The 21,240-nt window shown below is 38.4% G+C and overlaps 1 protein-coding gene across 1 annotated transcript in view; it reads left to right on the forward strand.

Annotated features, from left to right (window-relative positions):
- ZZEF1 (zinc finger ZZ-type and EF-hand domain containing 1) overlaps positions 1 to 21,240 on the forward strand; it is a 59,046-nt gene that overhangs the window by 18,550 nt on the left and 19,256 nt on the right. Inside the window, exons 22-40 of the mRNA XM_019471308.1 lie at positions 594 to 675; positions 1,315 to 1,516; positions 5,162 to 5,310; positions 5,700 to 5,940; positions 7,724 to 7,803; positions 9,012 to 9,105; positions 9,628 to 10,144; positions 10,800 to 10,964; positions 12,239 to 12,358; positions 13,816 to 13,977; positions 14,649 to 14,778; positions 15,040 to 15,178; positions 15,390 to 15,555; positions 16,138 to 16,400; positions 17,426 to 17,598; positions 18,165 to 18,309; positions 18,893 to 19,032; positions 19,474 to 19,751; positions 20,839 to 21,013. Coding sequence (XP_019326853.1) covers positions 594 to 675; positions 1,315 to 1,516; positions 5,162 to 5,310; positions 5,700 to 5,940; positions 7,724 to 7,803; positions 9,012 to 9,105; positions 9,628 to 10,144; positions 10,800 to 10,964; positions 12,239 to 12,358; positions 13,816 to 13,977; positions 14,649 to 14,778; positions 15,040 to 15,178; positions 15,390 to 15,555; positions 16,138 to 16,400; positions 17,426 to 17,598; positions 18,165 to 18,309; positions 18,893 to 19,032; positions 19,474 to 19,751; positions 20,839 to 21,013 — 3,421 coding nt within the window. The remainder of the gene's footprint in view (positions 1 to 593; positions 676 to 1,314; positions 1,517 to 5,161; positions 5,311 to 5,699; positions 5,941 to 7,723; positions 7,804 to 9,011; positions 9,106 to 9,627; positions 10,145 to 10,799; positions 10,965 to 12,238; positions 12,359 to 13,815; positions 13,978 to 14,648; positions 14,779 to 15,039; positions 15,179 to 15,389; positions 15,556 to 16,137; positions 16,401 to 17,425; positions 17,599 to 18,164; positions 18,310 to 18,892; positions 19,033 to 19,473; positions 19,752 to 20,838; positions 21,014 to 21,240) is intronic.

The raw sequence follows: 21,240 nt of genomic DNA on the forward strand, positions 1-21,240 counted from the left end.
TGTTCGATTCCCATATCTATTTGCAGAGGGGCAATTCATGTTTCAGTGTGCAAGGAATACTTCTTGCACTCCAAGCGTGCCATTTCAATTTCTTCGTTGTCCCGCGTAATATACAATGTGTTATTTTGAATGACTTCTCGTGCTGAAAGCCATTTCTCCTGGCAAATGTACAGACGTGCTGTTTGTATGAATTTTGCTTCCTTTGGCCTTGATCTGTTTTGTAATATTGCTGTGACCACCACAGTTTGTGCTTGTGGTATTTATTTTGCCCTCTTTAGGCAAAACTATTGGCTTGGTTTCTCTTGGTAGCATGTCAAGCTACTGCTTAGTTAAGGCATATGCCAGATGTTGAAATTAGCACCCATTACCGATTCTGAAGGGTTGGGAAAGTTCTGCAGGAAAGCAGGTCTGTGTTTGCTGGGACTATTGCATTGAAACATGAAGTAAATTCCTTAGCAGTCACGTGAAGCAATGCAGGTGTCGTTCAGAAAGATGTGGTTCTGAGATGCAGCACTTGTGAAAATCCAAAAGCAAACATTTTCCCCCAAAACTTAACAAGTAAATTTGGAAGTAATGAATTGCAATTTTCACAGGTATGATTACCTGGAGTTTACCGATGCCAGAGGTGCAAAAACTCGTTACGATACAAAGGTTGGCACTGAGAAGTGGCCTAAGGTGAGCACCTTTAAAATTCTGAACCAAGTGATAGATCCAATCTCGGGAAATTCTTCCGATTCTTGTGGAAAAACTATTGTCTAAAAGCATGTGTGCTTCCATGCGTGTGTGTGTTTATTCCCTCTCAAAGGTGGGGGGCAGGAGGTGGGGAAGAAAGTCTGCAATGATGCAAATAAAAGGACTGAATGAGTAAAGAATCCAGCTTTGTTGCTGTTCTCAAAGGAGCAGTCAGTCAAAATGAAAAGTAATAATCATGTTTAACTGCCAGTAACTACATGGGTAAAACTTATTTGTTGATGCTCTGCCCTCACAATTTTTTACATCGTGAAATGAGCGTAGTGCTTCCTGCGGCTACTCTCTTTCTTCAATGACACCTACTCAAATGGGATGCTTCTCTGTTGTTTTATGGCTCTGACTTCTACTAAAGCTCAATCATCTATGAAATTTCTCATTAAGCTATTGAATAGAAATTTTATCTGCTTAGCATTGTGGGTTTCTTATTCAGATGGTGGGGGAAATTAGATCTGTTACAGACAGAACATAATACTGAAAAACCACAGTTGCTGAAGGAAATTCATTACCCTGAAACGTCTTCCTGTCATGTACATTTGGCAAAATGACTGTTTTGTTGCTCTGTAGAAAGTGACCTTTAAGGCTGGCCCACGGCTGCAGTTTCTCTTTCACTCTGACAGCAGTAATAATGAGTGGGGCTACAAGTTTTCCGTCACTGCTTATGGCCTACCAGATGTTGCCGTTTCTTGGGGCTTGGATTTACAGCTTCTTGTATCCCGGTTGATGGGGCGCTTGGCTTCCCGAAGTATGGCGCTGAAATCTCTACGAGGTGAGTGCACTTAATAGCTCCAGAAGTTGTGGTGCCGTATAAATAGAAGCTATAAGGACCTTATGTTTTGAATGCCCTGTGAAAATAAAGTTCCTTCTCTATTTCCCTCTTGACTGAAGAAGACTTGCTGTATTGCTGCTTGATGACGTTTGGTCGTTGAGCTAGATCCATTTTTCGTGGCCTCTGTGCAGCAAGCCTGACCACTGTTCTGTGGGACTACTCTGAAAATGTCCCAGGGATCACTGTGATTTTCCTAATAGTCAGAAGCCAATATAGGAAGAGATGGACACCTGAAAGTAATCTGAATTACTAAGCTGAATTACATTTATGAAGTAATATCAGAGTTTGCCCAATCAAATTGAGTTTGGCTAATTCCAGAAGTTAAGCACATTTGTAAAATACAGAATGTGAGATGGGTGCCATAAGAAAAAAAGAGAGTAAGTTGTTTATTCTTTAATTTCAAAACCAGAACACTTCTAGCTAGCTTCCTAAATCTGAATTCATTCACCGCTTCGGAGAAATTAAACAAAGTTAAAGAGTTCTTGCTGCAATCAGGTGGTCAGTACTTACCTTGGAAAATTAGGTAGGTACTTACCTGTGGATTTAGGGAACTCATTGAAGTGTTCTTATCATAGAATATTTTTCTCCTTTGTTAATTATGAGCTTCCTTACATATAGCAAATTATTATGTCTTTTGTAGGAGAAAGCTTTAAACTCTCTTGCAGATTGTTTGGGGATTTCTATGGGTATAAGTACAGCAAAAATGTTTAATTTAAAGTCCTTCCATAATGTAACATATTGTCACTATAAGATAAGATAAGATGTTGACGCTATCATTAAAGAAAGGGTGATCAGTTTTCTGCACCACATTAGAGAAACAGAAGTTAGAGAATGTTGTTAAGTTACTTGTTCAGTCTATTTGCATTACCCTCCCCCCCGCCCCCGGATTGCACCACATGAGAAACAGAAGTTAGAGAATGTTGTTAAGTTACTTGTTCAGTCTATTTGCATTACCCTCTCCCCATGGGGCAACTTACTTTGAGGTGGAATTTGATGAAAAGTGTGAAACTGAAAGGAGGTAATTTAATCTTGTGCTGTGTTCGATTCCCATATCTATTTGCAGAGGGGCAATTCATGTTTCAGTGTGCAAGGAATACTTCTTGCACTCCAAGCGTGCCATTTCAATTTCTTCGTTGTCCCGTGTAATATACAATGTGTTATTTTGAATGACTTCTCGTGCTGAAAGCCATTTCTCCTGGCAAATGTACAGACGTGCTGTTTGTATGAATTTTGCTTCCTTTGGCCTTGATCTGTTTTGTAATATTGCTGTGACCACCACAGTTTGTGCTTGTGGTATTTATTTTGCCCTCTTTAGGCAAAACTATTGGCTTGGTTTCTCTTGGTAGCATGTCAAGCTACTGCTTAGTTAAGGCATATGCCAGATGTTGAAATTAGCACCCATTACCGATTCTGAAGGGTTGGGAAAGTTCTGCAGGAAAGCAGGTCTGTGTTTGCTGGGACTATTGCATTGAAACATGAAGTAAATTCCTTAGCAGTCACGTGAAGCAATGCAGGTGTCGTTCAGAAAGATGTGGTTCTGAGATGCAGCACTTGTGAAAATCCAAAAGCAAACATTTTCCCCCAAAACTTAACAAGTAAATTTGGAAGTAATGAATTGCAATTTTCACAGGTATGATTACCTGGAGTTTACCGATGCCAGAGGTGCAAAAACTCGTTACGATACAAAGGTTGGCACTGAGAAGTGGCCTAAGGTGAGCACCTTTAAAATTCTGAACCAAGTGATAGATCCAATCTCGGGAAATTCTTCCGATTCTTGTGGAAAAACTATTGTCTAAAAGCATGTGTGCTTCCATGCGTGTGTGTGTTTATTCCCTCTCAAAGGTGGGGGGCAGGAGGTGGGGAAGAAAGTCTGCAATGATGCAAATAAAAGGACTGAATGAGTAAAGAATCCAGCTTTGTTGCTGTTCTCAAAGGAGCAGTCAGTCAAAATGAAAAGTAATAATCATGTTTAACTGCCAGTAACTACATGGGTAAAACTTATTTGTTGATGCTCTGCCCTCACAATTTTTTACATCGTGAAATGAGCGTAGTGCTTCCTGCGGCTACTCTCTTTCTTCAATGACACCTACTCAAATGGGATGCTTCTCTGTTGTTTTATGGCTCTGACTTCTACTAAAGCTCAATCATCTATGAAATTTCTCATTAAGCTATTGAATAGAAATTTTATCTGCTTAGCATTGTGGGTTTCTTATTCAGATGGTGGGGGAAATTAGATCTGTTACAGACAGAACATAATACTGAAAAACCACAGTTGCTGAAGGAAATTCATTACCCTGAAACGTCTTCCTGTCATGTACATTTGGCAAAATGACTGTTTTGTTGCTCTGTAGAAAGTGACCTTTAAGGCTGGCCCACGGCTGCAGTTTCTCTTTCACTCTGACAGCAGTAATAATGAGTGGGGCTACAAGTTTTCCGTCACTGCTTATGGCCTACCAGATGTTGCCGTTTCTTGGGGCTTGGATTTACAGCTTCTTGTATCCCGGTTGATGGGGCGCTTGGCTTCCCGAAGTATGGCGCTGAAATCTCTACGAGGTGAGTGCACTTAATAGCTCCAGAAGTTGTGGTGCCGTATAAATAGAAGCTATAAGGACCTTATGTTTTGAATGCCCTGTGAAAATAAAGTTCCTTCTCTATTTCCCTCTTGACTGAAGAAGACTTGCTGTATTGCTGCTTGATGACGTTTGGTCGTTGAGCTAGATCCATTTTTCGTGGCCTCTGTGCAGCAAGCCTGACCACTGTTCTGTGGGACTACTCTGAAAATGTCCCAGGGATCACTGTGATTTTCCTAATAGTCAGAAGCCAATATAGGAAGAGATGGACACCTGAAAGTAATCTGAATTACTAAGCTGAATTACATTTATGAAGTAATATCAGAGTTTGCCCAATCAAATTGAGTTTGGCTAATTCCAGAAGTTAAGCACATTTGTAAAATACAGAATGTGAGATGGGTGCCATAAGAAAAAAAGAGAGTAAGTTGTTTATTCTTTAATTTCAAAACCAGAACACTTCTAGCTAGCTTCCTAAATCTGAATTCATTCACCGCTTCGGAGAAATTAAACAAAGTTAAAGAGTTCTTGCTGCAATCAGGTGGTCAGTACTTACCTTGGAAAATTAGGTAGGTACTTACCTGTGGATTTAGGGAACTCATTGTAGTGTTCTTATCATAGAATATTTTTCTCCTTTGTTAATTATGAGCTTCCTTACATATAGCAAATTATTATGTCTTTTGTAGGAGAAAGCTTTAAACTCTCTTGCAGATTGTTTGGGGATTTCTATGGGTATAAGTACAGCAAAAATGTTTAATTTAAAGTCCTTCCATAATGTAACATATTGTCACTATAAGATAAGATAAGATGTTGACGCTATCATTAAAGAAAGGGTGATCAGTTTTCTGCACCACATTAGAGAAACAGAAGTTAGAGAATGTTGTTAAGTTACTTGTTCAGTCTATTTGCATTACCCTCCCCCCCGCCCCCGGATGTTTAACATTTATTATTTTCATTAATCTGTAAAAATGGACAAAAATATTTAGTAACTGAAGTGTCTGTTCTGAATTTCTTGCAGAACTAGGTAGTGAAGCAGACTTGCCTCCTTTGAAAGTAACATCAGTTCTTAATTCTCCTCTGTGGAAACCTGTCTTCAGGCATCAGATGTGTCCTGAGGCGCTCCTGGGAGCCAGTCAAAGCAGTAGGCTGCACCAAGATAAAAAAGAGGTACTTACACTGCTGCTTTTGTTTCATTGGCATGAAATCCCTATGCATCACACAGTTTCATTCAGACTTAATTAGCTGATACATCCTTAAGCGTATGCTGTTGTGCTAAAGTTGTCATCACATGCTCTGTTTAATTCATATATCAAGGAGGAGAGAAACTGTTGTTCTGTGCCCTTTATTAGTTTCCATTTTCATAGAATCATAGAATGGTTGGGAGGGACCTTCAAAGATCATCTGATTCACCCCCCTGCCTTGGGCAGGGACATCTTTCATCAGATCAGGTTGATCTAGATATAGTAGATACACTGCAAGTTGACTTAATTGTAGAAATGAACTGCAAAAAATTTTCAGATAATATTAAAGTAAATGTTTTCTACCATTCTTTCCAGGCTAGGAGCTCTCACCAAGATGACTGCCGTAACTTTCTTATCGACTTTGCAAAATCAGATCCTGCCCAGGACTTCAGTGGGCAAAAATCTGAACTTTTCAAAGGACTTATACAGGCATGTAAAAAACAGACCCCAAAGACAGATATAGTTGCTGGTTCCACTGTTGATCAAGCTGTGAACTCAACATTTGCTGCTTTGGTGTATCTCACTCCAGATTTATATGAGAAGCTTCAAAAATATGGTAACTCTAATATTAGACTATCTTAATAATGAAGACTTAAAGTTTGTAAAAGGCTATCTTATAGTTCAGTTTATAAACTTTGAAAAATCAGTTCAGTGTGACAATTTTTAAAAAGATGTTCTGTATAAAGACGTCATCATTTAGGTAGACTAGGTAAGCCTTCTCTCTAGAGTGTTTATTTTTTATTAATATATGCTTTTATCTTCAGAGCTCTGTCCAAATATTAATAACCATCATAAGCTACTGACTTAAGCCTTATAAGGATATACCCAAAGAGAGTAGTGATGTCCTCTGGGGTTTTAATTCAGAACAGTGTGGCTCGCAGTGATTAGAGGGTCTTATTTCATTTTCCACTCTCATTGTATCTTTGCTAAAAAGCCAGCACCAACTTATATATGGTTTTAAATGTTGGGGGCGGAGGAGGTGTGAATTGCCTCCCAAAATGTTATACTGTGGAAACTAACCTTGGCATCCTCAAAATATATATATTTTTTTAAATTTATTTTTTATTTTTTTTAAATAAAAGGCAATGTTTTGCTTTTAACTTGTATAATGTCCGTTGTATCTTTGCTAAAAAGCCAGCACCAACTTATATATGGTTTTAAATGTTGGGGGCGGAGGAGGTGTGAATTGCCTCCCAAAATGTTATACTGTGGAAACTGACCTTGGCATCCTCAAAATATATATATTTTTTTAAATTTATTTTTTATTTTTTTTAAATAAAAGGCAATGTTTTGCTTTTAACTTGTATAATGTCCGTTGTATTACAATTTATATATTTTCAGTAGGTAAAATTAACAGCTTTTTAACTTACACCATCCTTCCATTAAGCTTATTGATATGTTTGAAGTATTGGATAATAAGGTGTTACGTGGTTTTTGAAGGGTTTCGTTTTAGGCTTTCACTTTCTGTTCACAATTTTGAAGCTAAACATCTTACATTTTGAGTTATAAAGTTATGGGTAAAAATGATTGACACAAAGACTGACTTGATGACTAAAGTGGTTATTGCCTTTAGTCATTTCGTCTATGTCTGACGATTGGTCTAATTTTCTGAGTAAGATTGAAAACTGTAGTAGCTCAGGAAAATATTAATGAGTGGATAAGATATCCATCCTACTGTTACGTTAGTAGCTTCATCTGTCGTCTTGCTGGGGCAGACTAATTTCAGGACCCATGCACACCTACGCCAGGTGAAGTATGTACACGTAGTGCTGGAAAGAAGGAGGGGAAAAAAAAATATAAAAAAAAAAGGGGGAATGGGAGAGGGAAGACCGTGAATAGGAATGTCTTTTTCTCCATAGTCATTGTCAGGCCAGTTTTGATGGAAAGTGTTTTGTCAGGTCTTCAGTTTTTGTAAAATGATCTTGAAAGTCCATTCCAGAAATTCATAGCACAAAACAAAAGGGGGGGAAAATGACAACTGAATACATCTATAGAGCTTTAAGCTAATACTAAGCATTTCTTGATTATTCTGATATCAGTTTGCATTAGTAATATTTGCATGTATAGGCAGAGGTTTTTATTTTCCATGGCTGCAGGCATCAATTTTGGGCAGAGATGAGAAAGATATTTAACTTAGCAAATAACTCTGTCAAGGTGCAGTTTATGTATTTAAGGTGTATGAAAGTTGGCAGGTTTTATTCCCTTTTTTTCTTACAGGCATAATTCCAAGTATTGACTGAGAGATGAAGGGAAGGCTCTAGCATAATTTTAGTTACGTAGTCAAGTTGCGTAAAAATGGAGCTGTAAATAAACAGGACTTTTCTTTCTCTCATTTCCAGTCAACAGTGGAGGCAAGGTGCCTTTGAGTGATGAGTTTGCACAAGTATATTCCCTGGCTGATTCAATTAGAATATGGATGGTAAGATCACTCAGGAGGATATCTATTAATGTCATTTACCTTAATACTTTACAATGCAATGTTAAGGAGTAGGGTGGAACCATGTTTTCCTTCAGTGATTCTAGGTCAACTGTTTTCACTTAGGACGAACATATATTCACTTCTGAACCTTGAACTTAAAAATTTAAATGCATTCTTACACTCCCATCCTTCCCTCAGCCCCAGGTGTGTCATCCTGAGTATTTAGGACTGAACTTGACTCAAAATCAGTTATATTTGTGTTATTTTTCAGCAAGAATGTGTGGTGTTTATTAGGAAGATTCTTACATAGCAGTTGGAGTTCTTTTGAGGTATAGCATAGAAAGAAATCTGTCTTAAACGTCATTCTCACAGTAATGCAGTGCTAACAGAAAAGGAAATAATTGCTTCTTTGACAAGCAAGTAACTGGCTGCAGTTCAGAGTATGTTTTTTGGCACATAATTTTCCTTGAAACGTAAACCTTATGTCAAGAGCTGGTGTCATCAGCTCACAGCCTGGTGAGAGGTGTCCGCATCATCGCCTGCAGCTGCGGAGAGTCAAAATTCATTTAGATTTCACTAGTCTGCAGGAGATTCTAAAAGTTAACAACTATGTGGCCTTCAAGAACATCTAATTCAGTCTATGGCCCACTTTTCTGCTACTCTTGTGAGCCCTTCAGATGCGGGCCGGCTAAACTGACTTGTGACCTCCTCCCTCCTCTTTCCTGCCTGCAAGAATTCCTGGCAGCTTGATACACTAGAGATGCAATGAGTGCAGATGGATGTTAAGATGGGTAATTGCATTGTACCCGTTGCGGGACAGGAGATGTTTGCATCTGACAGTACTCACTAGTTAGATGACATGATGCTTTTGGAGAACCTTATCTCATGACTAGATGTACATGTTTTCCTGAGTGGTGGGAGTAAAGCCTTCTTTTTCTTGGAGGGCCGATGCACATCCAGTCACAAGACAAGGAAGGGTCTCAGCCTACAAACCTTGAGCATGTTGGTATGAGGCTGTGTTATCTGCTCTGATAGCAGGTATTGCTCTTTTAGACTACTGGGTGTTTTGTTCTGCAGTAGGGAGTAGTAAATACTGTCATCTGTTCCTGAGATTAAATTCCTTTAATGCGATGCAGTCTTCATACTGCCTTGCTGTATAGATATATAGGGGGAGTCATATTTTAACTATTTTAACATCCTGTCTACAGTTGGAAATGAAGCAGAAATCCCTGATGGGTAGGGGAAATGATACTGAGGAGAAGCAGAATGCAGAAGCAAGTGAGGTGAACCCAGAAACTCTTGGTAAGTGTTGCCTTTCCAAATGTATAAGCACTCCAGGTAGTTTAGTAAAGCATTGCCTTGTAAATCTTAGTCATTATTTTTGTTGTAAAAGGTAAGTTAGCAACTGGGGTTACTTTTTAATACCTTAAGAGATAAACTAGTGTACATTACATGAACTATCTGGGATTGTGTTCTGCTATTCTTTGCAGAAAATAGTACATGAGAAAATTCTACAGGGAGTGACCTCTCACTTGGGTCACCTGGTTCTGAACTTAGATTCATCTATTTTTGTAGATGCTTGATACCACAATTAACTGATGTTAGAAGAGCAGCTGATTGTTACTAGAATAAAACGTGTTCTCATTGACTCCTGTGTGCTTCATATGGTTCAGTGTGATTACTCAAATTTTGGAAATCTAGAATTGAGTAACTGATAGCGTCATGATCAATATAATAAGAAAAACAGTATTTTCTAGCTGTATTTTCTAGCAAGTTTGGCATTCTACTGTCATGATTTTCACTCTTCCAATTTTTATGCTGCAGCAAAACTTTGTATGCAGAAGAGCCTTTTGTTACTGAATTTTTTGCCCGTAAGAGCAAAGACGAAAGATTCTGCTTCAGACAGTTTGGAAGCCCAAGATATTGATGATATCCAACAGTATGTCAGTGATAAATGCCAAAGAAAAGGTTCTGTTGTGGACACGGACTTCCAGGCAGCACACTCATTGTCTTCCAATGGAGTAACTCATCCTGTTTCAAAAGAGGGGGGCCAAATGACACAATCTGATACTAAGATTAAACAAGTTCCAGCCCCCCTCCAAACAGAAGAAGCATCTGCATTTCATAGTAAGCCTGTTGAGAATACAGTTTCACAGCAAGAAGATATATCATCACCTCCTTCCACTCCTACACGAAAATCTCAGTTCAGCCGTGGAAGACTAAGGCTGCTGTCTTTCAGATCAATGGAAGAGCCGAGAGCTGTGCCTACTGTGAAGGAGAAATATCCTATATTGAAAAACACATTAGACTTTATTAAGGATCAATCACTTTCACATGAAAGGTAAGCAAATTGAAAACGTTGCCAATTATAAAATACAGAAACCTGTCTTCAGACCTCTTCAGATGGAATAAAACATCTTTTAGCTGCAAGATAGCATTGAAAACCATTTTGTACATAAATAGTTGTCAGATTTATGTATCAAACTTCAGTTATTCACAACCATGTAGGGGCTCGTAAAGAGTATTATTTCCTTTGATTCACTTCTATCATGTACAACTTCAGAATGTGAAAAACAATTACTTGGCTGTTTCTTATCTTGCTTCCTGAGATCCGTTTGCAGTGGCATTTTGCTTCTTATCTACAAACAGTGAAGACATGGTATAGCAGTACTAGAAATTTTTGATGCCAAATATAGAATAGTTGCATCTCTCATTAAATTACCTGATACTCTGAAAATGTAAATCAAAAGAGAGATTTCCAGTTCTCAGTTTGTCTATTTTAGGCGCTAAAACTCGGACTGGCGCAGGAAGTCCTGGATTCTGGTTGAAGCTTTATCACTCACTCCAACTGCAGTATACCACTGCTGAAATACAATTGGAAATGTAGATACCAAACTCTTGTGTAACTAGTCAAGTACTTCTTAAATTGTGATTTATTTGGGTTATTTTAAGCACAATGTTTTGAAGTCCTCATAGATGTTTTTTGCTCTTCTTAGTGTTTTAAAGGTTCTTGCTTTGAGAAAATCCCAAGGGCAGAATATTATGGAAGTGCTCAAGACAATCCGCCAGTGCCTAGACTCACTTGGGCAGCCACACTGTTTTCATCCACCGTGTGTACTTTTTCTCTTAGAACTTCTAGCCTGTCAGAAAGATTTTACAAAGTAAGTAATTATTTAGACAAGTCTCAGCCGTGTGATTTAATATGTCTTAGTCCTTGTGTTCTCCCAGTCATGTATACTGAAAACAGTAGAAAGTTATTGTTCTTTAATCCATGTGGATAATAAAAATGTGACCTGAGGATTAGTTTTTAGGCTACTATTCATATCTTGAGTGCTTCATTTTAAAAGAATTAATAATTATTTTTCAAATGGGACCTAGTTGTACAGCTCTTCATGCCAGTGGGTATCATGCGGTTGAATCGCAGCATGGATACCTAGAAACATCTTTACAGTTCCAACCAGATCAAAACAAACCCAAAAAGATTGTAGAGTCTTCAGTTATTGCTTTAGTTTAAGTTCCTGTCTAATTCTAGATTGGTTTCTTTCTCATCCAGTAAAGCTGTAGTGATTTAACCCATTTAACTTGTAATTACTTATGTAGCATTGCATCTTTATAATTTTTGTGAACTTACTTTGTAAATCAAGGTAATACCTATCTGGCGGCAGAACTAACTTCCAAGAATGGTGCATGTTATATCTTGTTAGTCAAGCATTTGCTTGTTCGTGAATTTTCATAACTTTGGATGTGATACCTGTACAAGACAAATTTTATTGTGGGGTGAGATATTCCACTCATGTGCCAGAGGCTGAAGTGATGGACATGCAAGCTAAGGTCTGCAGTGCTATGTACCAGCTATAGGGCATGCACATACACACAAAAAAAAAGAGGCAAAAAGATCATATCGATTATATGCATGTGCAGTTGTGGTTCTAAGTAAGGAAAGATAATTTGGAAGTTTTTTCAAATTTTATGTACGACTAGAAAGCACTATCTCAAAGCAGGAGCTAATACTATGCTGTTCTGGTGCATGAATTTAGGTCTGACTTCTGTCGTGTGTCTGGACAGTGCTGTCTGAACTCTGTCGGCTGGTTTCTCACTTGTCAAGAGCTTTTTATGGTCATCTTGCAGCGCACTGATTTCCTTTAAGATCTTGGTTAGATTTTTGTAAAGCACCTTTTTAATTTGAAGGAATGTTCTTTTGTTAGTGCCATGAGAGTATTCTCTTTGCCTCTTTTGTTTCTTAACTTCTGATTCCTGGTACAGGATTCTTTTATTTTTCTTTGAAAGCGGCAGACTGCATTTTAAACAAAACTAACATCCTTCCCACTTGTGGGGAGCGTTTAAAAGATTGTCTGTTTGTAAAATCTGCACAAATCATGCTACCTAAAATGTAGCAGTGAATTCTAGACTACTAAACCGAGTCTTTAATTTCTAGCTACTTTGGAAACTTGGAAGGCTGTGGTGCTGAGCTACACAAAGAGATTCGAGAGTCCTACTATCAGCTTGTTTTGTTCCTGGTAAATTCTGTGAAGGGATTTAGCACTATTAATGACAGGTACAGTACATTGCTTGCATTACTTATGTGAGATTTTTTTTCTTCTGTTCTTCCTCACCTCTTCCCTTGTCACTTGTTATTTATTGCTTAATGTCTAATTAAGTTTGACTATACTTTGCATTATTTACAGAACTAAATAAGGAACCTTGATCTTGGATCAAAAATGCCAAGTTACCTTTCTATTAATACTATGCAGGAAAGCACAATGAATTTATCAATGTTAAAACTTTGACTTATTACGGCATTTTGTAGTTATAATTCTGCAATGTGTTTCTGAAGCTTAGTAGTAAAATACCAGAAATAGCAAATTTATTGTGGAATACTTTGGCAAGAGTAATGCCACAATAAATATCACAATTCTGCAACCATGCTTTAATGTTAAAGCTCATGTTTTGGTAGCATCCTGGTTAGAATTGTTGGGATTTATAGCCAGGTGTCCTAAAGAAATGAGAATTTTGTGACTATAATGTCTGTTTCCCTGCCAATAACTTCCAAGTCCTTTGTCTAGTTTCGACTGAACATGGCAAAGGTTTCAAAGAGAATCAGTTCCTGCAAATATCAAGAAAACATTGTACTGCAAGAGAATCATAGAATCATAGAATCATTAAGGTTGGAAAAAACCTCTAAGATCATCGAGTCCAACCGTCGACCCAACACCCCCATGCCCTCTAAGCCATGTCCCTAAGCGCCGCATCTACTCGTCTTTTAAATACCTCCAGGGATGGGGACTCCACCACTTCCCCGGGCAGCCTGTTCCAATGTTTAACCACTCTTTCAGTAAAGACATTTTTCCTCACATCCAATCTAAACCTCCCCTGCCGCAACTTGAGGCCGTTTCCTCTCGTCCTATCGCTTGTTACTTGGGAGAAGAGACCGACCCCCACCTCGCTACAACCTCCTTTCAGGTAGTTGTAGAGAGCGATGGGGTCTCCCCTCAGCCTCCTTTTCTCCAGGCTAAACAACCCCAGTTCCCTCAGCCGCTCCTCATAAGACTTGTCCTCCAGACCCCTCACCAGCCTCGTTGCCCTTCTCTGGACACGCTCCAGCACCTCGACGTCCTTCTTGGAGTGAGGGGCCCAAAACTGAACACAGTATTCGAGGTGCGGCCTCACCAGTGCCGAGTACAGGGGCACGATCACTTCCCTACTCCTGCTGGCCACACTATTTCTGATACAGGCCAGGATGACCCTCTTGCTAATGCTCAGGCAATTAATGCCCAATCTCAACTGAATCTATAAAAGATACTATCTTTATTTCAAATTGTGTTGGCTATGCTTCTTGCTAAATCGTGTAAGTTTATGCATTAGTAAACCTCAGTTTCTGCCACAGAGTTAAATTAACACAGAGTAAAGCCTGGATATCAGTGTACAGTGATTGTCCCCCTCTTAATCCCCAAACAATGCAATTTCAGCTTTAGGTTAGAGCAGTCATGTTTTGTTGTCTTGTTTTTTATTTAGATCATTGCTTCCTGCCTTATCATGTGTGCAGACAACTCTCCTTCACCTTTTGGATATGAGTTGGGAACCGAGCGATCTTTCCTTCTTTGTTGAGATTCAGTTACCACATCTTCTTATGACTACATCACAAGAAAACATAAGTATTCATGACAGTGTCATTTGGTGAGTCAGGAAGAATGCAACTCTCACATGGTTCTAACTATTGATACCATTTTTTACCAAGAAAGGCTCCTGAACTTTGTGCTGGAACAAGCAGTAGAAATACTACTAACAAGTATGGCAAAATTTTGGCCAGTATTCAAGGGCTTAACTTAAGTATTTGAAAATTTTTGCAGCATTACTAGTGCAAAAACTTATTAAAATTTTATCTTTAACCTGATTACTGCTGGAACATTTCACTTGTTTAGCAGTGTAGCAGGAGGTAGATAATGCTGTTTCTTGTCTTGATAAATATCAAATGTTTTAACACCTACATGTTTCATTTTTATAGTAGTTGTATTCCTTAAATGTGAGCAAATGTAAAGGCCAAAAAGCTTTTAAAATTTCTCATCTGATCTGCCAGCGTTACCTAAAGCAGTTTTGTAAGTGTGGATTTTTCTGATTTTGCATTATGCTCCCCATACGTATTTAAGAGATTGTCACAGAGGCAAGAAGCAGGTGTCTATATGGTCATTTATTAACCAAGTGAAACGGAGTTCTCACAATTCTGTTTTTATTAGCGTGTTATAGCACTTTGTTCTTTTAAAAAAAAAAAAAAAAGTACCCCAAGTTACATTAGAGGGAAGGAAGCCTGATTGCGTTCAAACTTAATTTTGAGCTTGCTTTTCTTTTAGTCAGTGGAGTGAAGAAGATGAAATTGCAGACTACAAGCAAAACTGTGAGTGGATGGATGAATGTCAGGATGTAATGTTTGAGACCTGGTATGAAAAGATAGCTCAAGCTGACCCAGAGAAGCAGAGAAAGGTGACCTCATGATTTGCTTATTTATCTGCAGAAGGGGTAATTAGGAGACTTTTAAAAGCATAAAGGAGAGAAAGGAATCTGACTTAAACTGATTTTTCGTGAGTTGGATCCCTGGCTCCCTGTAGACTTTCAGAAGTCTAAAATGATGAAAAGATCCCCATCCTTTTTTGGCAGGGGCAGTGTTCTGCTTTCTGTCTGAAAAGAGCTTTCTCAAAGTCAGAAAATAATACTCAAGTAAATTGTGTCCATTTATTGCTCTAGATGCACATGTTTGTTGCTCGTTACTGTGACCTGTTAAATGTGGACATATCCTGCGACGGCTGTGATGAAATTGCCCCATGGCATCGCTACCGCTGTCTGCAATGCAATGACATGGATCTGTGTAAAACTTGTTTTCTTGGTAAGAATCATTAAAAAAACCCTCCAACGCCTATACTCGAAGGCAAAATAGTGTCTTCTAAATTATACATAAAATAAAGTGAAAGACTTTTCTTCTGGATATTTTAGAAATGTTAAGCTTTTCTTTTCCTAATCTGAATGTGAACTTGAAATTAAGAAGGATCCTTTATCGAAAAGCATTTACAGGGAAATCTTAAAATACTTCTTTACAGGTGGAGTTAAACCCGAAGGACATGAGGATGACCATGAAATGGTTAACATGGAATATGCCTGTGATCATTGTCAAGGAGTTATCATAGGTCGGAGAATGAACTGCAACGTGTGTGATGACTTTGACCTTTGCTATGGATGCTATTCTGCAAAGAAATACTCTGACAGGTATTAAATATGTCATTTTGTTCCCCCACTTCACTTGGCAGAAAAGCGGTAATTAGCAACTACGTACAGTCAGTCATTCTCATGTCTCTTCCTACAAGGTTGCACCTGACATCAGAACATCTAGTTGGTGTCCTTCAGGGAAACATAACAAATATAGGACCAGTTCAGCAAAAATTTCTGCAGTTTGGAAACCTGCCCCAACCTCTGAAGAAAATTAGTAGCAGTTGTTTTCTAGCCACAGCTGTGAAAGTTGCAGAAGGAGAGTTATCAACCCTGACTGATAGGATAGAAGAAATGAACAGTGCCGTGGTTAGACAACAGAGGTTTCAGTGCTTGGCACCAAAGACCTTAAAAAATTCCATTCCTAGAGCAGGAGCTGTCATGACAGTTCAGGTTCTGTTAAATGAGCGCTACTGAAGTCAGTGAGGCTCTGACAGTTTACAGCAGTTGAAGGTCTACAGTTTGAAACTCTCGAATGCGTTGGGTTTTTCATAGTTTCCTGTAAAGGTGTCGTGTGTTACTAACTACATTGGTTAGCAAGAAAGTGGCTGCATTTCAAAATGATGTACCTTCTTCTTTCAGTCACTTGCCCACTCACAGCATCACAGTGTATCCGATGGTGACTATTCGAATCAGTGACCGACAGAGGCTCATCCAGCCGTATGTCCACAATTATTCCTGGCTGTTGTTTGCAGCTTTGACTCTCTACAGTGCAGATCTGGCAAATGGGGAGGAAGTAGAAGGAGAGAAACTAGATTCACAGGTCCTCAGTCATGCCAGAGTTCTGCAACATCAGTGCATACAGCTCATCGGAGACTGCTTAATGAAAGCACAGCACGGAAAAGGTGAGTCAGCTCCTCCTTCACTTGAAACAATGGTTTCTAGCAAGTGTCAGAAAAGTGTGTGATTACTCACTTGGAAGTTTCCAAAGGAAAGGGGAAGCTACTGTGTACTTCACTGAGCATAACTGTTTATGTAGAAAGCAAATGTAGAACAAGTGTCATGCAAGGTCACTGGAACATGGAAAATAGGGTGCTTGAGAAAATTAATTTTATGCTTATATAAATATTGAAGACAACTTGGCAACTCTTTGGTTGTTTTTTTTTTTCCATCTTAGATGTTGGAAAGGGATCAATCAATATAGCTTCGTGTTCTGTTACTAACGTGTTACTGACAACTGAAGGGCTTGAAGGAAAGCAAGTAACTTGGTGGAAAATGTTTTTTGTTCTGCATCTCTTGGCAAGAATTTTTTAACCTTAATTGTGGTATGAGATAAGTTTTGGGGGATGATCACCATTTGTCTGGAAATGAGGATTTCTGTGAACTAAGACCTACTACAGAAAATAGGGTGATACAATAGAGACCGATGTTGAATGTATCAAAAATTCTAGACTCAAGTTCAGATAAGTTTACTGGTAGTTTTTTTGAGCAGCTCTAATACAGCTGAAATACCACCACCACCACCACCACCAAATACTTATGCATACTCATTATTTAATCTGTTTTTAACATACAGTTTATTGTCTAGATATTGAAGTGGTCAGAAGATTAAAAGCTAAGACAAATTTCATTTACCTTTCATAATTTACATGGTTGGGAGGTATCTTTAACACTTTCTTAAATTAATTAAGACTTCTACCCTGATGGTATCTTTGTGAGGTGGAAAATGTCACCACCTGTTCATCACTATTATTTAATGGAACTACATAATTAAGTGAACATGATGGGGAACATCTTTTTGATGGAGTTGATATTCAAAAGAAGTGTGTGAGGGGAAGTTTGCAGTTCTCTTTCAAGATGTTTCAGTTCTGCTTTTTGCCTATCTTGCCACTCAACAGCTAAATAGCTTTTATAACTTTCTTGCTTTCAGGTCTGAAAAATTTAGCTCTCCTCTGCATGTTACCAGAAGGTGAATCCTTCTCAGAGAACGACACTGTTTCAGTCAGTCCTCCCGCAGATGGTGCTCCAAAAAGTCATACTGGTGATAAAGCAGTGAAGGGAAGAGATGAGAAACCAAGCACAGGCTCTTTTATGCATTGTAATGTAAGTACCCGTTATTTACAGAACCCCTGATTGCAATTAGATGTGTGTTCTTCAGAAGCTTAAACATCCTATTCTGGATATGTAACTGAAACAATGGATGGTAATGATTTCATTTGTAGGTAAAAGTTGGGGGGCAAGGGAACAGTTGTTGGTTGGTTCATTTTTTTATTAGATCCAGCTGATCAAAGACGAAGGCATCACCTTATGTTCTTACAGGCAACTGATTCACAAAAGTGTTGGAGGGAAGGCGCAAAGGACGTTCTTTCTGAAAGGGCTGTCGTTTCCCCTAGTTGTTAGCACTGTTTAGGGTAGGAGAACAAATTTCCTACAGTTTTATACAGCGTAATAATTTTACGCATAGAGATACAAGCAAAATAGAAAAATGTATTTTCACTGTATGGAAGCTTACGACATGTATACATCAAGAAGTTCTTAACCAATAAAAGGTTTTGATATTCAAGGAAAAATGTTTGTCAAATGCAGATGACTGGCTGCTTCTTTCCACGGCTGTTTCTGCAGGTATTAAATTTTGTTTTAATCTTTTAGTGCTGCTGTTTTATTTTTAGGGGAAAGGAGATGCTTGCAATGAGATCCAGTCTCCTGCAGAAGATAAAGTAGGAAAACAAGGAAGTGAAAGCAAAGCCTTTGCAAAGAAAGCTGTTTTGGGACAAGAGTCAGACTTGTCTGTGGATGATAATGTTTCTCCAACAGGTAAAAGTTTATTTCTCATTTTCCCTATCACAGAAATATCCGTTCATACGCAAAGCAAACAGCTGTATTTTTTGTTCCTAACCCATTTTTGTGTATTTGCAAATGTCTTTAGTGCAAGCGAGCTGTCTGCTTTGTAAAAACCTGCCAAGCATACTGCTTTGAACAACGGCTACCTTGCAATTGGTTTAAAGGATTCTAGAAATCAGAGTAGAATTCCACCGATACATATCCATGTATAGAGATTATAGTTCCTGTTGGTCTAACACAATACTTGTGTGTTCTTACATACTTGGAACCAGAAGTTGAGTATCTTATTCTATTAAAGACTAGTATTGTTAGAATTATGGTAGTAAAATGGATCTGTCCATAGTACTGTCCTTTATGTTTTTGAATAGATGGTGTAAATCTCTTTACCTATTATCTTTTATATGCTTTTATAAAGACTTGCTTTTCAAATTTTAATAAAATGTTTTAAAAAGGTTTTTTTATCCTTAGATGGTAATTATAAAAATTAAGCTATCGCTTATTTCTATATTTTTAATGTCATTTTGGGGATTTTATTCTTTTGTTTTAATTTAAAAAGCAGGTGACTACCTCTTGGAGGATTCAGCCCAGAAGCAAGCAGAGAAGGTTTTAATACCTAGCCAGGAACAAGTTTTTGCTGAATGCTCTCAGAAGAGGATTCTAGGATTGCTGGCAGCTATGTTACCACCTTTCAAATCAGTTAGTTCTTTTTACTTTCAGTCTGTGTAGTTTTCTAGGTGTCACAAATAACACGAATAAAATTCATAGCAAATTAAATATGGAAAATGGGCTTTTGTTGCTTACATGTTATAAAATGCAAGTCAGAATGTCTTAAGACATTTCAGATTACTAAGGAATGTAAGGGCTTGTTCCTGGGTGGGGGGAGAGGGAATGGAATTTTAATTTATCTGTAAAGCAGTCTATCTTAACTGTTCAACAGCTGCAAAGTTTAAGCCATCAACTTAGGTTTATGTGTCAGGTCAGCTTAACTAGTCAACAACAGAAGTAGGAACCTAGCTTCTCATTTCCTTTTGTCCCATTTGAAAGAGCATTAGAACAGAAGCTTTTTTATGTGCTGTGACTTTGACTAAAAGTCTTGTTTTCTTTCCCTGCCTTACTGAGATTTTTGTTTTTCCATAGGGCTCCACAATGTCTTTGATTAACCTGGAACAAATACTTCCACTGATGTTTCAGGTTGTAATCTCAAACGCTGGCCACCTAAATGAAACTTATCATTTAACATTGGGACTTCTGGGCCAGTTAATCCTGAGACTTATGCCTGCAGAAGTGGATGCTGCAGTGGCGAAAGTCCTTTCAGCCAAACATAATTTGTTTGCTGCGGGAGATGGGTCTACAGTGCCAGAAGGCTGGAAGACAACTCATCTTCTGTTCAGTCTGGGAGCTGTGTGTTTAGACAGGTGCTTTTTTATTTAAACCTATTAGTTACTAAATACTAATACTAATTTTCTTTTATGTGTGCCTCATGCATAGAGCCTTTTTAACAGAAAGTCGATTAAACCTGCACACTGATCGTGGGAAGGGCTTAGCATCTGCAGCCCTTGTTGCAGCGAGAATCTCTTGATTTCCTTCCAAAAGAAGGCTGTCTGTTGAAGAGTGGCTTAATTTCCTGTGCTTACCTACGTAGCATGTTATGGTGGAAGAAGTAAGGTTTGGAAACTTGGAGGAAAACCAAAATACAGTCCTATATTTTTTTTGTATGACATTAATTCTCTCCCGTTGAGTTACATGTCTCTTGTGTAACTTGGGAAGGGTGGAGAGTGTGTCATGTGGTAACTATCACCAGTGCTGTGTTCTGGATCTGGCCCTTTTATTTAAGAGTATGAGAGAGAGATATTTTTGTATAGTAAAATTGCACTGGAAACAGCAAGGAGGGGCAGGACAGATGTTCCATTTTGAAGATCTCGAGAAAGCGCTCAAGCATTCCAAGATTAATGTCATGCCTGTTAAATGTGACAGTGTTATTTTTCATTGTAGCTATGTTTTACAGGGAAGGTTCATAAACAAATAGAAAAGCATGTGAAATTTAAAGGCAGAATATCCAGAGGATCAGCTGAGGGAAAGGAGTTTCTCAAAGACTAATTTTAGAGCAAGGAGGCCAGTCTCTCTAGATTATTTGTGTAGTCCACAGAGAGAGAGCAGATAGTCACGTACATGGGAAATAAACCACTTGCTGTTGTGCAAGGAGAAACTTCTGAGCTCTAAACTAAAATTAGGAATTAAAGGTGGCAACGTTCAGGCATGCTTTGATTTGGCACTGTAAACCCTTTAGGAAAACAGAGTAGTATTTATGCTCTAGTGATGAAAAACAAAACAGAATTCATGTGTCAGCTGACATGAAAGCTTCAAATATTTGCAAAAACAGTTATATAATGATATGAAAGCTATAGCTATGATGGATTAACAGTGATACGCTGTCTTGAGGAAAAATAGTTTCAGGTAAGTCTGTAGTCAGCCCTCCTAATACAGACTGCTCTTGCTTTCCAGTCGTGTAGGTCTGGACTGGGCAAGCTCCATGGCAGATATTCTTCGATCTTTGAACTCTTCTGCGCAGTGGCATAATGTGATCGCTGCTTTCACTGACCATTGCGTTAAGCAACTGCCCTTCCAGCTAAAGCACACCAATATCTTCACTTTATTGGTGCTGGTTGGGTTTCCTGAGGTAAGTGGCCTACTGATACTAAAGGAAGCGAAATTGGTTAGAGCTTTTAGGTTTCTCTTTCTAAACGCTACGGATTTCATCAATTGGGGACATCCATTATAAACTGTCAAAACACGGTGTATGTCAGAGTTCACATCTTTCCACTTGCGCACAATTAATGTTTATTTAATGAAGAATAATGTAGCTGGTTTTGCCTTGTATTTCTTTGAGTGCTACTTATAACTATT

This window comes from Aptenodytes forsteri, unplaced genomic scaffold (assembly GCF_000699145.1).
Source record: "Aptenodytes forsteri isolate BGI_AS27 unplaced genomic scaffold, ASM69914v1 Scaffold209, whole genome shotgun sequence".
Classification (NCBI taxonomy): Eukaryota; Metazoa; Chordata; class Aves; order Sphenisciformes; family Spheniscidae; genus Aptenodytes; species Aptenodytes forsteri.